The sequence below is a fragment of the Coptis chinensis genome, chromosome 2 (assembly GCF_015680905.1).
Source record: "Coptis chinensis isolate HL-2020 chromosome 2, ASM1568090v1, whole genome shotgun sequence".
Taxonomy (NCBI): Eukaryota; Viridiplantae; Streptophyta; class Magnoliopsida; order Ranunculales; family Ranunculaceae; genus Coptis; species Coptis chinensis.
In genome coordinates, this window is record NC_141457.1 from 12,210,012 (window position 1) to 12,225,001 (window position 14,990).

At 36.5% G+C, this 14,990-nt stretch overlaps 1 protein-coding gene across 2 annotated transcripts in view; it reads left to right on the forward strand.

The window, feature by feature from the left end:
* Positions 1 to 175: 175 nt before the first annotated feature.
* LOC147514918 (ABC transporter C family member 2-like) overlaps positions 176 to 14,990 on the forward strand; it is a 34,302-nt gene continuing 19,487 nt past the window's right edge. For both annotated transcript variants that reach the window (XR_015209736.1, XM_086585518.1), the window contains exons 1-15: positions 176 to 701; positions 1,074 to 1,252; positions 3,441 to 3,480; positions 3,889 to 4,045; positions 4,553 to 4,667; positions 4,739 to 4,819; positions 6,018 to 6,042; positions 8,432 to 8,488; positions 9,720 to 9,785; positions 10,643 to 10,717; positions 10,872 to 10,979; positions 11,903 to 12,037; positions 12,531 to 12,637; positions 12,718 to 12,811; positions 13,187 to 13,354. Coding sequence is in view for 1 of the 2 variants with exons in the window: in XM_086585518.1 (XP_086441644.1) it covers positions 372 to 701; positions 1,074 to 1,252; positions 3,441 to 3,480; positions 3,889 to 4,045; positions 4,553 to 4,667; positions 4,739 to 4,819; positions 6,018 to 6,042; positions 8,432 to 8,488; positions 9,720 to 9,785; positions 10,643 to 10,717; positions 10,872 to 10,979; positions 11,903 to 12,037; positions 12,531 to 12,637; positions 12,718 to 12,811; positions 13,187 to 13,354 (1,737 nt within the window). In the remaining variant the exon portion in view is untranslated. The remainder of the gene's footprint in view (positions 702 to 1,073; positions 1,253 to 3,440; positions 3,481 to 3,888; positions 4,046 to 4,552; positions 4,668 to 4,738; positions 4,820 to 6,017; positions 6,043 to 8,431; positions 8,489 to 9,719; positions 9,786 to 10,642; positions 10,718 to 10,871; positions 10,980 to 11,902; positions 12,038 to 12,530; positions 12,638 to 12,717; positions 12,812 to 13,186; positions 13,355 to 14,990) is intronic.

Below are 14,990 nucleotides of genomic sequence, written 5' to 3' on the forward strand. Positions count from 1 at the left end.
TTAAATTTTACAAAATTCCACTCTGGTGGATTTCATGAGAGACCAAGAGCTTCATTTTGTAGGTTAAATAAATCTTAATGGGTCAAACTAAAAAGAAAGGATCATAAATTTGTCTTATTACTCATTCGATGTTCCCTTCTCCCTATTTTTTTATTATTATTAAAAAACTCCTTTTTCCTCAAGATTCCCCTCTTTAAAATTATTTGGCCACTCAAATTATTTATTTATATATGTGTAAGTTGACATTACAGGGTGGTGGTTATCGATAAAAAAAAAAAAAATGTGTGAGTTGACATTATCACACACGAACTGACGAACACACTTGTACTCATTTTTCACTTTGTTTCCAATCACATAGGAAAAGATAAGAGATGGGGCCTTTGGAATGGTATTGCAAACCAGTGGAAAATGGGGCATGGACAAGAGTAGCGAATAATGCATTCGGTGCATATACACCATGTGGTGTAGACACACTGGTTATTTGTATATCTCATTTCGTTCTTTTGGGATTGTGTTTACATCGAATATGGAAGATTATTAACAAGGATTTTAAAGTGAAGAGGTTTCGTTTGAAGTCGAATATTTTTACGTATCTGTTGGGATTGTTTGCTTTTTATTCTACTGTGGAGCCTTTGTGTAGGTTGCTCATGAAATATTCAATCTTCAATCTTGATGGTCAGACCTCCCTTGCTCCATTTGAGGTACTTTGTTTTTGTGCGATTATTTCTCAGATATATTTTGAGATGCCATGTTAATTTTTATGAACAACACTTGAATGAATTCAGTAATACGCTACATACATGTCTAATATGGCGCGGTACGTGGGTAGAACATGTATATGTCAATTTGCACTGAAACTTAAAGTGTGTAACGGGATAAGACAGTGATTTTGAGTATATGGCAAGGTATAGAATTTGTCATTTTTTACTAGCTTCATTGAAACTATATGCATTGCCAACTTCGTAGTATCTTACATTTTCGAAATTTAGAAACTTTGGGATATATTTGGTTTGGTTTAAATGAGAAGAAAATGTTAGGAGCTGAGGGTAACTGTGATGGTGTTTGTTTTACAGATTGTTTCTCTGCTTATCGAGGCTATTACTTGGTGTTCTATGCTGGTCATGCTATTTATAGAAACGAAAGTCTACATCCATGAGCTCCGATGGTATGTGCGGTTTGGAGTCATTTATGTTCTTGTCGGGGAAGCGGTCATGTTCAATCTTATTTTCTCAGTGCAAGACTACTTCAATAGGTTAGTACTCTAATTCCAGAGCCAAAGCTAACTGTCTTCACCCATTTCAGAGATGTAGTTTGTGTCCTTGCCATGTTTTATTATCACACCACTGCAATAAAATAGATGTTTTTTTTGGGTATCTTTCATTGCATCAAGAATGTTGGATCACAATGATTTTCCTTGATCAAACAGAGTCCGGGTTTAAATTTTCACTGTTCAAAATATATCTTGCAGATCACATCTAAGACATTCAGTTATTTGTGGCTCAGATCTAAAACACTGCACTTGTCTGGCGTAGTAGGTTAACCGAAACCCATGCCAGTGATAACGAGTTCCAGTAAATCTTAGAGGCATTTCGTATTGTCCTCATGATGCCTGCTACCAAAATATTTGTACCTCCAAAATATGTACGGCTCCTGGTTTCTTGTTTCAGACTGTACAACTCAGTATGTAATTGATTAGATCCCAACATTGCTTGTATAAATCAATTACCAGAACCTCGAGTTAATCTTCCCTTGCTTTAGTCAGGTGTGCACTTCACCTTGCACCTATGAAGCACGGACACTGACACACGACACGGACACACAGACACGGCGTAATTCAAAAAAGTAAGACACAGATACGTCATGGACACACGTTAAAAAAATTATATATATAATTGAAATTTAACTTTCTCCACCAAATTTTAATCAAAATATGAACACTATTTTTGAACATGTCCAACTAGGGGTGCGCATAAAACTAGCCAAACCGACAAAACCGAACCGAACCGAACCGGTCAGTTTCGGGTCAATTATGTTTATTAGTCGGTTCGGTTTGGGTCAGTATATGTGAGAACCGATAGGGTCGGTTTGGTTGTCGATTTAGTCCCAAACCCGACCCGAACCGACCCGCCATATATAATATATACTAAAATATACATATTTAATTGATTTAATTTAAAAAATATAAAAACCAGTCGGTTCGGTTCGGATATCAGTTCAGCTGGAATTTATTTTGGTTCGGTTCGGTTAGTATAACCCAGCCGGTTCGGTTTGGTTCCAGACTTCCAGAAAAGCATAAACTGATAGGGTCGGTTCGGTGGTCGGTTTAGTCCCAAACCCGACCCGAACCAACCCGTGCATACCCCTATGTCCAACTCTAAAAGATTAAACAACAACAACATACACGTCCAGTAATGCAAGCTAATGCCAACAAAAGAAATAACAATTACAGAAGATTTGTAACAAATATATATAAAAAGGACTTGGCAATCATCGAGTCCAGTCGTGCATTGTGCCTCATTTTTCTTATTTCAAGAGTGAAATAAAGCCCCTACCAAGTTGGGTCTTCTTTTAAATATTTTAATCACTTTTAAAAAAATAATAATAAAATGTAAACGTATCCCCCGTGTGTCCCCAACGTGTCCACGGAGTGTCGGAAATTCTAAAAATTAATTAATAAATCCGACACTCCAAATCGAGTATTGGATACTTGTTGAAGGCATGTCAGGGAGTGTTGGTGTCCGATACGTGTCCGACACGGATACGTTACCTCGAGAGGAGTGTCCGTGCTTCATAGCCTGCACTATAACTCTATGAGGCACCATGCTCAAATCTAGTATTTCATTTTTTGGTTGTTTTTTTTTCTGCTAAGTAGGTTTGAATTGTATTGATGTAAAAAAGAGGTTCCATTATATACGTAAGTGTAGAGTTGAGACCCCAACTACTGTGTCCGAGCTTAGAAAAATCTATAGTAGGTCTGATCAGGGACCTCCCATTTATAAATCCATGGGGGTTTACCTTCACACAAGAAACTATTGTTAATTGGTAGATTGACACCGAAATTCGCTGCCTTGTCTGCTGAGAAATTCACTTCTCTTGATGTGCTAGTGATTCTGAGTGTGGTCAGCTTTGGTTGTTGTTGCATCACTGCCTTTATTATTATTATTATTATTTGTCTTGTTTAATTGTATAACTCTTTCCCACTCATTTTCGTATCAATGCATGGGGACATGAACAGAAACAGCCTCATACTGTGCCATAATAGTTGTTGGTTGGAGACTTGAAAGACCAGAATCCATACTTCGTATATGTAAAATTCCTTTTGGTACTGGATGATTAGAGTTTTGATTAAAAGTCTCTAAATATGTGTATCTATATGCATGTCTTACTGATTATAAATGTGGAGGGTAGTATGTAATCATACTTGGATTTTCTCCTTGCAGATTTACACTCTATTTGTATGTCAGTGAAGTTTTCTGCCAGGTTTGTGTCTTTGACTCCTTCTGATGCTTCTGATGTACGGTTTGATATCTTGCAAATTGTCAAATGCCTACTGATAAATATAAGATTAGATTTACACCCTACCTTAGATTCTTCACTTCACATTACTGTTGTACAATATTGTGACTTGATCTCGGACTCAAGTCAAGGCAGGCCTGGAATCAATTATGAAGAAGGCTGATACTTACCTTAGATGCTGTAAAATGTTAATGTTATTGGGCAGTTCGTAAATTATATTGGAATTGATCTCAGCAAAAATTGAACTTTGCATGTCATTCTTAAGTAGGTTTGGTGGTCTGTTAGCCGACAAAGCCGTGATACCATGACGACCTTTTTGTCAGTACAAATGGAAAAGGAAAAACTTTGAAAGATGTGAATTACTTTGTGCAGGTTTTATTTGGAATTTTCTTGCTCTTTTATGTTCCTAGTGTGGAACCTTACTTGGGTTACACTCCATTAAGGGATGAGTCCTTTGACAACGCAGAGTATGAAGTGCTTCCTGGAGGAGAACAGATTTGTCCGGAGAGGCATGCAAACATACTTTCCTGTAAGTAAATGATAGTTTATGTTATCTTAATTACATTGAGTCGTTTAATGTTTTATACTGATTGAAGGAAGAGACCTTAGTATATATCCTATAAGGTGCAGATAATTTTACTCATTAATAAATAATGATTGCTGCACCAAATTGTCTACACAGTTAAAATACATGAACTTGCTGCCTGAACACCTATTAGCAAATGCGTTGGTGTTGTGAATTGTGAGACATCACTTGACACTTCTCAATCAGGAGACTTCAAAATCAGAATATTTTCTTTAATGATTATTGCTACCTGTTCCTATCGGATTTTGCTTGCCTAGGCGGGCCCATTTGCTACGTTTGTTGGTTCATATTAGGTGGACCCATTAATCGGTTTCAGCACCTTTGTTTGCCCCTGGGACTTTGACTCCGACACTGTTCTTAAGTTGAGTCTTATGAGTACTGTAAACTGATAGAAACTGAAGTTTGGTTGCTTTACCTCAGCTAATGTTGTACTTCGATTTTCTCTGGTAGGGATATACTTTGGATGGATGACTCCTCTCATGCAGCAAGGGTATAAACGTCCCATCACCGAGAAGGACGTCTGGAAATTAGATACCTGGGATCAGACTGAGACCCTCAATAACAAGTATGCATGTTGTAGTTGTGCTTTATATATTTATTTCTGGGTTCGATCCTCTTAACAATCTGTGTTCATAGGTTCCAGAGGTGCTGGATTGACGAATCTCGAAAGCAGAAGCCATGGCTGTTAAGAGCACTTCATCGCAGTGTTGGAGGAAGGTGTGGGCCGAATCAATGTTTATACTTTATATTGTTTGCTTAGTTACTTGTTCACACCCATAGCTTTCCATGCCGCTAAAGTTTTTCTGCCAACTGACTATAAAATATTTGCCTGCCCTTATCTTGACGTCTGTGTTTTCATCCCAAAGTATGTATACTATTTATAATGTAAAAGGTATATGGTAAGTAGACATCTAGAAAGGGAAAAGTTTATTCAACTTAGTTGCATTTACATATTGGAGCACTCTCCTTAAATAAGGAGACAACACATACTATGACTCATACATGTTTCGTTCAACCATTGAATATTAAAGGGCACGGCTAATGGTTGAGTCGCAAGGTTCAATTTTTCTACCATCTTTGTTGAAACCAAATTATCACTGGAACCACAATAACCGCATTACAGAGTTTCTTGGCAGCAACACAATGAGTTCGAAAAATATTATGACGCTGCCATAACTGATCGGAAAATTGGGTAGTAGGGGCAGTGAGAGATTACCGTGTGCCATTAGCTTTAACATCCATTATTGCACCGTTTAGAGAATCGGTCTACGATAACACATCGGGTCTTCCCTGTTTTCGTTGCCCACACTGATCGCAATCTTTGATATATGACGTCAACCTTTTTCGAGTGTAACATTAATTCAGACATGTTTGCTTTCAAATTTTGAAACCTTGTTGTAATAATTGATTTGATTGCGCCTGCTGTTTGCAAATTTCTGTGAGGATGGAAACCACTGGCTCTGTTTACCACTTTGATGTAAATCGATTGGCAAAAGCTTCAATCGAATAATGAAATCTCAATAATAACAATGTCTCAATAAATTTGATAGCTGCATAAGAATAATAATCTTTCAATAAAACAACTGAACTCCCCTTGTAATTGAGGCTCCCATTCTATTTATACTAGCTTTCCTCCTTTACCCTAAAACAACTAACTAATTGGCCTATTATCGCTGGGCCGACGCCCATAATAAATAAAACTAGTAAAAACAAAAGAACGCAACACATGTTCATGTGTGTGGCACATCAGGACGTTTTTAGAGAACTTCTCTTGACTGAACTTTCCGTAAAATTGATCCAGATTTCTGAGAGATAAGCTCTTGCATTTGGTTTTTTGTAGTTTTCCTTATACCATACTGTTTGATAGCATTATATCAAATTACTCACTTTCTTTTTCCTTTTTTCTTCTCTCCAGATTTTGGTGGGGAGGCGTCTTTAAGGTATTGACTCCACCTTATCAATAGAATTCTGGTTCTCTCATTTACTAGTCACAAGAACAATGTGTATGTGTTTTTTGGGAGAACTCAAATCACTTTCATAAGAGTTCTTCACCAACTTTGCAAGCGGTATTATCTTAGTATCTCTATTCAAGTTTTTGACAAATCTAATTTGGTTTTGAAACGTCCTTTATATCTTACAATAATTCATGCAAACTAGTATGATGTGTTTTATATTCGTATCAATAGCCATCGTAACAGAGACCACCGACCATACCACCTAATCATGGACAGCCGCCTGTCCATGGCTGGCCATTCGTGGCTGTGGGTTTTTCTCAAAGTAAGTAGTAGTCGATCTAATATAACCAGAATCCAAGATGACTTCTCATTCAATATGGGACTACACCCAATCCAGGGCATCACAATCACACCACCATCGGAGCAAGCCGTCTTCGACTTTGATACTAAACCTGGGCCTTTAGGTGGCAAAGTGGGGACAACATCGACATGTGGTAGGTGGTGGTAGGGGCGTTATACATATCTAATTTGAAGAAGAACATCCATATTGCTGCCACCACCTCACCGAAATGGATTTGCAAATTAGAAGTGTTTTCTAGCTCCTTAGAAGCCTGATTTGGATTCCCAATATAGATTTGGGAAATGTTTTCTGGCAGGTGAAAATAACTACTTCCTTTTAGACTTGGGATTCAAAATTATATTAGCTAGAGAAAATAATTGAAGTTATCTTTTCGTAAACGATGACATTGCATTGCAACTTGTGTTGCATTGACACAGACACGGACACGGACGTGGTAACTCAGTTATATCTCAAAAATGTAAGACGCGGGTGTGGCAAAGGACGCGGAAATCAAATAATAATTGTAATTTTATTTTATATAAATTAAACATTAGAAACTAATTTAAATGTATAATAATTCATAAATCTAAAACTATTCAAGATAAACAGTCACAAGATTAAGTTACATAGTTCTAAATCAAACTTTAAAAGCATGTCATAAGTGATGAAAACTTACTTGTGGAAGCGGGAAGTAAGATGAACACCAATGATTTAAAGTTTAAACTAAAGACTAAACTTAAATTTAAAGAAGAACACTAAACAAACATATTAAATAAAACTCAATTGAAATAAAGGCAACCCTAGAATTATTACTAGGGGATAACGGGAATTCAACCCGTGGGACCCTCAAACATTCAAGTTTGTAACTCACGTAAACAATAATAAACTCTATTGCTTGAAGCCCTATTTATAACTATCCTAAGTTTCCAAAACCAAAAAGGAAACTATCACAAATTGAGAACTAACAAGAAATCATATGCCAATAATGATTACTAAAATAAAAGAACGTTGTAGAACTAATTGGACTTCTAAAAATAATTAAACTAACTAACAGTAAGTCTGTGTTTTTACTGAAAATAGTAAGACGAGATTACTATAAATAGTAAGTCCGCGTATTACTATAAATAATAAAACTGTGACTTGCTATTTATGTTGATAAGTCTTTAACAAAACAAGAACCGAAAGAAATCGAGTTTTTTAACATTAATTTATTTCATTTTATTTTTTATTTTTTTGACTCAAATATCCACGTCCTGGCCATGGTTACTGCATCCTAATCATGTTAACCGCATCGGACACGCGTCCATGCTATGTCCGGGTTGGACACGTGTCCGACACAGACTCAGCCCACCAATAGGTTCATCTGTGCTAGTCCCAGAATAACTTCCCATTTAGTAACCCTCTTCTTATTCTTTAATACAATTTCTCGGTTTACTTAGCAAAAAAAAAATGGTTCATCTGTGCTTCATAGATTGCAGCTATATATTATCTTCTTGATAGCAATGGTGTCATAATTTGGGATGATGAAAATTAAAATAGTCTTGAAACTTTAGTTTTTACAAGGGTGGAAACAATAGCACAATCCCCATTTAGATTGTCCCATTAATGTTTATCTTGTACATGGGTTGGAGTCTGGGTTTGAAATCTTGCTTTATACTTACAATTAATGATTTTGATTTTAAAGAGTTAAAGTCCAACATGCCTTCTTTAGGCTCCATGGTTTCGTTTAATATTGAAGTAATTGAGATTGTTGTGGGTTATGGGGATTACACCTGTTACGGAATTTTAGATAATTCCTTCTTAGAATGCCCGATCGACTGATCCTCTGGGTTGGAATGTCAATTGCTCTCAGTTTTTTGTACTTCTTTCTCCATTAACATAGGACATCTCAACCTTTTAGAAGGTCCTTTCTTTTGATGCATTTATAATCTGTTATGTACTTATGTTCCTTTCCTATAATTTTTCTTGGCTAAAATGGACTCACTTCAATAATTAATAATGTCTTTGGTGTATTCTTTCTTAATTAATTTGTAGATTGGAAATGATCTGTCTCAGTTTGTGGGGCCAGTGATTTTGAATTACCTTTTACAGGTTGGTTATCTTCTTTATGACGCTTAGTTGGCATACTAATCTAGAAATCTCGACATAAAAATGATCGTACTGCAGGACCTTTAATTCTTTTACATTCCTGACAAATCATATCCTGTTAATCAGTTCAGTTGTATATTTTCTTCTGTTATTTTTAGACATTGTTTTAACTTTCTCATACATGACTTAACTTGTGTGTGGGTGTGGGTGTTTTTTTTAATTAGTTTTTTTTTTTTTTCAATATTTATTATTATTATTTGTTAACTTATTAACAACAAGCATTGCATGATGTCCTCAGAATTACCTCGTATTTTGGTAAAAAAAACTATAATAAAGCATTTTAGATCGTAAATAAGCATTATTTTTCTTTTCTCTCGCTGTAAAGTAGGTGTTTATGACATTGTTCACAATTCACATGGTGTTTCTTTTTCCTCTACTGATAAAACAAAAAAAGCGTTTTCTTCTACCCCCTCCCTGTTAACTACTGGTTGTTACTCTTCAGCATAGTTAACAATTGACATGATTCTCTATACAAGATAGGTGAATTTATTTGCATATCCATGGGTTGCGAGGGAATAACGAAGAAGAAGCCATTGCATAATTCCATGTAATTTAGTAAAATATATTTGTTAATATTTATGTGATGTATCATTGTTTATTTCCTTAATAAATTGTGTATCAAAAAAAGCTTCGACTCGTTTGCAGGGAATGTAATGGTGGGCTCATCTCATATCTTTTTTTAGACGATGGAAGTATCATGTCCCCTGTGCGTAGTTGCATTCTTGATGTAGTTTTGTAAATAAATTAGTTAGGTAACCAAAATGATTTTCTGAATTAGAAATCACAGATTTACCAGTACCAATTTTTCCTAAAACGATGCGGTAAACAATCCATAAATTTTGGGTCTCATTAAACACAGCCAAGAAATCATTAGGTACCCAAAGACAGGGTGACAATGAAATGCAATTCCCACATTGCATAAATATGATGATTATTTAATAACACCATCATATCCTTATTTGTCTCTCAGCTGAATAAATATGCTTTTCGTTTGAGCTTTTTGGTCAGTGTTATGAATGTATCTCACAGCTGACTCATGCACTTTATGGATTTATAATTTTATATTGGTACCATATGTTAAGAGTGGTTTATTAGACATAGTTTGACAAATCTGTTTCATGTTTTGACCATTAAAAGCTCCTTATATACCTTTTGTCTCTGTTTCCTTCAACAGTCTATGCAACAAGGGGATCCAGCTTGGATTGGTTACATATATGCTTTCTCAATTTTTGCTGGAGTGGTATGACTCTAAATGTGAAAGCATTTTCTGTTTCTCCTTTTTTCCTTTTTCCCTTTTTTTCCCTGCTTAGTGAGGCAAGTCAAGTGTAGTGATTGTCCAGTCTCGAAGATTACATGCTCTATCTTTTGTTCTTATTGTGTTGAAAAAGGTCATGTGCACTTTTCATGGCACCGCAATAAATTCATAGGTTCTCTGCTGCTAGGTCAAATTATAATGGTTCTTTAGGAAGTATCGAAGGTTCCATATTAAGTAGCTTTTGATGATGATTTTCACCGCAACACATAAAACTTGGGACATGCACTTCCAGTTCTGCCTTTGCACGTGATCAGGCTGAGCTGATTGTATCTTGCTCATCCACGAAACACAATTACCGCGTTTGGTTCAATACCCTAATTCTTAGGCTGATACTCTAAAAACTCTCAAGATTCTCTTAGAACCCCACTAATCAATTGACAACCAATGCCCTATAGAATAGTTGCATGTTCCCAGCGAAGAGATGCATTTGTGTTACAGTGGTGGAATCGTTCTGAGCCACCAAATGGAATACAAGAAAGTTTCATCACATTTTACGAAATAGTTTGGCATTACAAAGTTCTGGCATGATTGATACCTACCAGAAATTCTAATTCTGGTGTTCTGGCATTTGCCAAAATTTTGGGTGTCTGGGGTGGGGGTGGGGGTGGGGGTGGGGAGTGGATAGGGGGAGTTAAACGTTCATGCTCTGTTTCAAAAAAGATAAAGTTTGTATGAGTACTTTCACATTCTATAGTGTTCTACAATGATGCAAGAATCACAATTTTACAATAGTATATCCATTAAATTAAGTTAAATTGTTTATTAACTCGAGCTTCGTCCAGGCACTGGGGGTGTTATGTGAGGCACAATACTTCCAAAATGTCATGCGTGTGGGTTTCCGTCTAAGAGCTACCTTGGTACGTTTTTCTGTCTTTTCCTTGTGCTTTCTACATGATAAAACAAAGTTTGGCGCCTTCTGGTTGTTGGGTTAAGGTCAATTTTTGATGTTAGCGATTGCAAAGAAACCTTCAAAGTATCCAGTCATATGATTACGATGTTATTGAATTGCAGGTTGCTGCTGTATTTCGTAAATCCATGAGACTTACGCACGAAGGTCGAAATAAATTTGCTTCTGGAAAAATTACAAATTTGATGACTACGGATGCTGAAGCACTTCAGGCATGATTTCTATATATCTATATCCTTTTGTATATAAGCTTAATGATAATTAACCCAATGTGGTGTATCTGTCCACACAAAGATTCTGCTTCCAGATTTCATATCGATGTCATTTTTGCACAAGTTATGACCTATGTATTCAACTATTCATGCGTATGGATGTTTTTATAAGTTTGGAAATTTGTACGTTGATTTAGTCTGGTTGTGTTTCTCTTTAAGAGTGACAATATGTGTTTTCAGTTACCGGTCAACCTTGGGAGTAACTTTTTCCTGTGTTTCTGAGTCTGACTTTACATAATCCTGATCTTTAAGTCTCTTCCAAGAAAGATGTCCTAGTATATGACTATACTTTCGGATTTTGTTTTTCTTTTATCTTTTACTGTTCTATTCCAACAGAAAAAGTAATATCCACTCGGCAAAATTTATAATTTTCACACTACAGAATGGTATCCCAAGACCAATCATACAGCGGTTCCTTGATTTCCAACATGATTTTGTATGTTTTCTTTGTCTTTTTTCGGTTTGGTTCATCCCGTTAGGTTTTCAATCCCTTCGTTTTATTATCATCACTTTATTCTTCTATGTAATTGTGTAAGATACCACGTTGAAAATGCTGGTCAGAATGAACTATTTGGAAATTTCGGTTTTAAAGGAATCCACGCTGAAAAAAAAAAGTTACTGAATTATTCAGTGACTTTTTGTAGACTGTAAACGTCAGATGTGCATTTTAGAAGAAAATGAAGCCTCACCATACGGTCTTAGTAGATACTAAATAGAGATCTAATAACAACTAAAATACCCAACTATGCTTCAGTTATTTTACCCCTGATTTAATATGGAGTTAGTTAGATGTAGAGAAAATCAAACTGTCCATCTCTCTTTGCTAGAGTTGAATCCTAAGCTAATCTGTTTTCTGTATACAGCAAATCTGCCAGCAGCTTCATGGCGTATGGTCTGCTCCTTTTCGTATTGTGATCGCTATGGTTCTTCTCTACAAGGAACTTGGTGTTGCATCTCTTGTAGGCTCATTGATGCTAGTCTTTATGTTTCCTATACAGGTACGTAGATTCCCTTCAACATTTTTCAGCTTTTGTTTTAGGGGCCTCTACTTGCTTCCTATCTATTCAGTAAACTGTGTGTGCTTCAGCTATTTCATCAACTATTATCATTACTGTATGAGTTTGTTCTGGTCCATTATGACCTCATAATGTACTTGATTACCAAAAATTTGATCAATATATGTCCTTTGTTTTCAAAGACTCATTTTACATTTGATTTTCATTTTTCAGTATATGAAATGGACGAAATGACCCTATTTAGTATCCACTATCGAGCTTACATTTTCTAAAGGAATAACTTAATCCGTCAAAAACTACTATAGATATTTGCTGGTACGCCATTCATTGTTACATTAACTTTTATATATAAGACAACACAACTTTGCAATGCACTTTATGTACTCACAGACCCTGATACAAGATTTTTTGTCCATGACTCCATTCTTTCATGTGTGAACCAACATGACTTTATATCAATTTTTTGAGGCAACAGACAATTGTGATTAGCAAGATGAAAAAATGGTCCAAAGAGGGTTTGCAACGCACAGACAAACGAATTGGCCTGATGAATGAGATCCTGGCCGCCATGGATACTGTCAAGTATGTAGCGTTTTGTCAATGTTCTCTTCTATTCTTTTATGACTGAATATGATCGTGCCTTATATACTGCATTGGTGCAGATGTTACGCATGGGAGCAGAGCTTTCAATCGAAAGTTCAAAATGTTCGAAATGATGAGCTCTCTTGGTTTAGAAAAGCCCAGTTACTGCGAGCGGTACGTTTGACTTAATCTTCCTCACTCCTTTCTACCTCAGGGTTACCCAAAATTCTACTTAAGTATAGAGTGCCCTTGTTTGAGATCCATTCTAGATAAACACTTTTTAATACCAACATGATATTCTGTTGTAGCAACAATCAATTTTTCACAACCATTCCCTCTTTTACAGTGTTTGCCTAATTTGTCACTCTTTGTCCTGCATTTGTTTTTTTCAACTATGAAAGTGGCCAAGTAAACCAGATATTGCCTATTCAATACTAAGTCCAGATAAGCCTGAGCTACAAACATGTTTTCTCCTTTTGTTTTTCTCTCAAGTTCATATCTTGTTTTTTGATAAAGATTCTCACCTTAAGCTTTTTGTCTTGTGTGCAGCTCAATAGTTTCATCCTGAACAGCATCCCAGTTGTGGTTACGGTTATTTCATTTGGGATGTTCACTTTGCTTGGTGGGGACTTGACACCTGCTAGGGCGTTTACATCCCTTTCTCTATTTGCTGTGTTACGGTTTCCTCTGTTTATGCTTCCTAATCTGATAACTCAGGTGCCAGTTTTTCTTCCTTCTCTGTCATGTTGAGCTTTTCTTAGACATTGTTGTGACTTGTGACAGTTATGCTATTGTTAAAATTGGTTGTTGTAAGTATTGCTTATTCAGAAACAGGTTCCCTGATTTCTAAAGTGCAAACACTTATGTGACTTAGGAGACTGATGACGTGACGTTTAGGGTTTAGGTTTTGGATGTCAAAATAAGGTGTCAAGGTAGCCTATATATATATAGGGGCAAGCTACCTTGACAATTTATTTTGACATCCACAACCTACACAATGAACTGAGGGCTGATTTTTTGGGAATATGTTTTCCATTCAATGAAGATCGTCTCCACAAAATATGAGCACATTTAAACATGCCTAGCCTTGTCAAAAGTTGTGTTCTAGTTCGATATTTATCCAACAGTTCACAATTTTAGCGCTCTTTTTGATAAGGCTAAACATATCCAGTTGAGACGAGTTTCATCATTGATAGAATTTTTTTAATACATGATGTAGAGCATGAGAACTAGTTGCTGCCATATCATAGGTGCGTGCCTATGTTCCCTCAACATTTTATAGGCGGGGCGCCTATAGCTCGAGTCAAGCCCATGGGTCGTGCGCATGTTAGATACTTAGATCGTGTGTGCAATTAGGAGTCCACTAGTTTAGTTATTCTATTTTGGTTGACATGTGGCATATTTCTATTGGTTTATTGTTTTTTAGGTTTGATATAAATAATGGGGTTGTAATTACGATTCTTCAGTAGTTGTGTTTGTGTTTATGAATTATTGAGAGATTTTCAATAAAAGGTGAGACTTTCAGGGTTTTGTAAAGTGTAGATTTTAATTAAGTGTTGTTTCTGCCGTTTCAATCTACATTATTTGGTATCGGAGTGCGAATCGTTCCTTGGTGAAAGTGGGAAAGTTTTAATCTTTACAAGTATTCAAAGAAAGATTTGATTTTTTTTTCCAGAGATGGTGAATCGTAGAACAACTCGAGGTCGTCCCCCTTCAATGGAGACTCGCATGTATCGTTTAGAAGAAAGCATGACCATCATGACAGAGACATTCCAGAACTTTACTACAACAATACTCACAATACAGAGAGAGGTGTTGCCGCCACCCCCACCACTTCGAAATAATGGTTCAGTGGTTTCTGGTACTGATGATGTGTCGCAGAGTGATGGTACAATCCCCCTTTTGAATGCTTTTGTGCCTATTGCTCCAGAAAACAATGGTGTGGAAAGAGTTGTTTGAGAAATTACACCAATCAGATTCATCCCACGGATGGAATAGGTGATCGTAAACCACTTATTGTTGGAGATGGTCAAGGTAATGGAGGTGTTGGAGAACCTTTTTTGCGTGTTTCACCTATTCCAGTCTAGCAATTACCTGTAGTGCGCCCCAAGGGCCACAAGATTTGATTTTTCAGCCAAGGATAAATCCTAATGGCCAAAACCGAGGGCTACCTATGCAATAAGCGCCTCAAGGTGTGCGTGTTAATCAACAAGGGTGGGAAAACCCGCATGTTAACCAGGTTCGAGGTAGAGGTCGTGGTCACCAACGTCCTTTATAACATTGGGCAGATGGTGATAGAAATTTTTGGGAACAACCCATTCATTGTAATGCAAGAAACGAATATAGGGGCCAA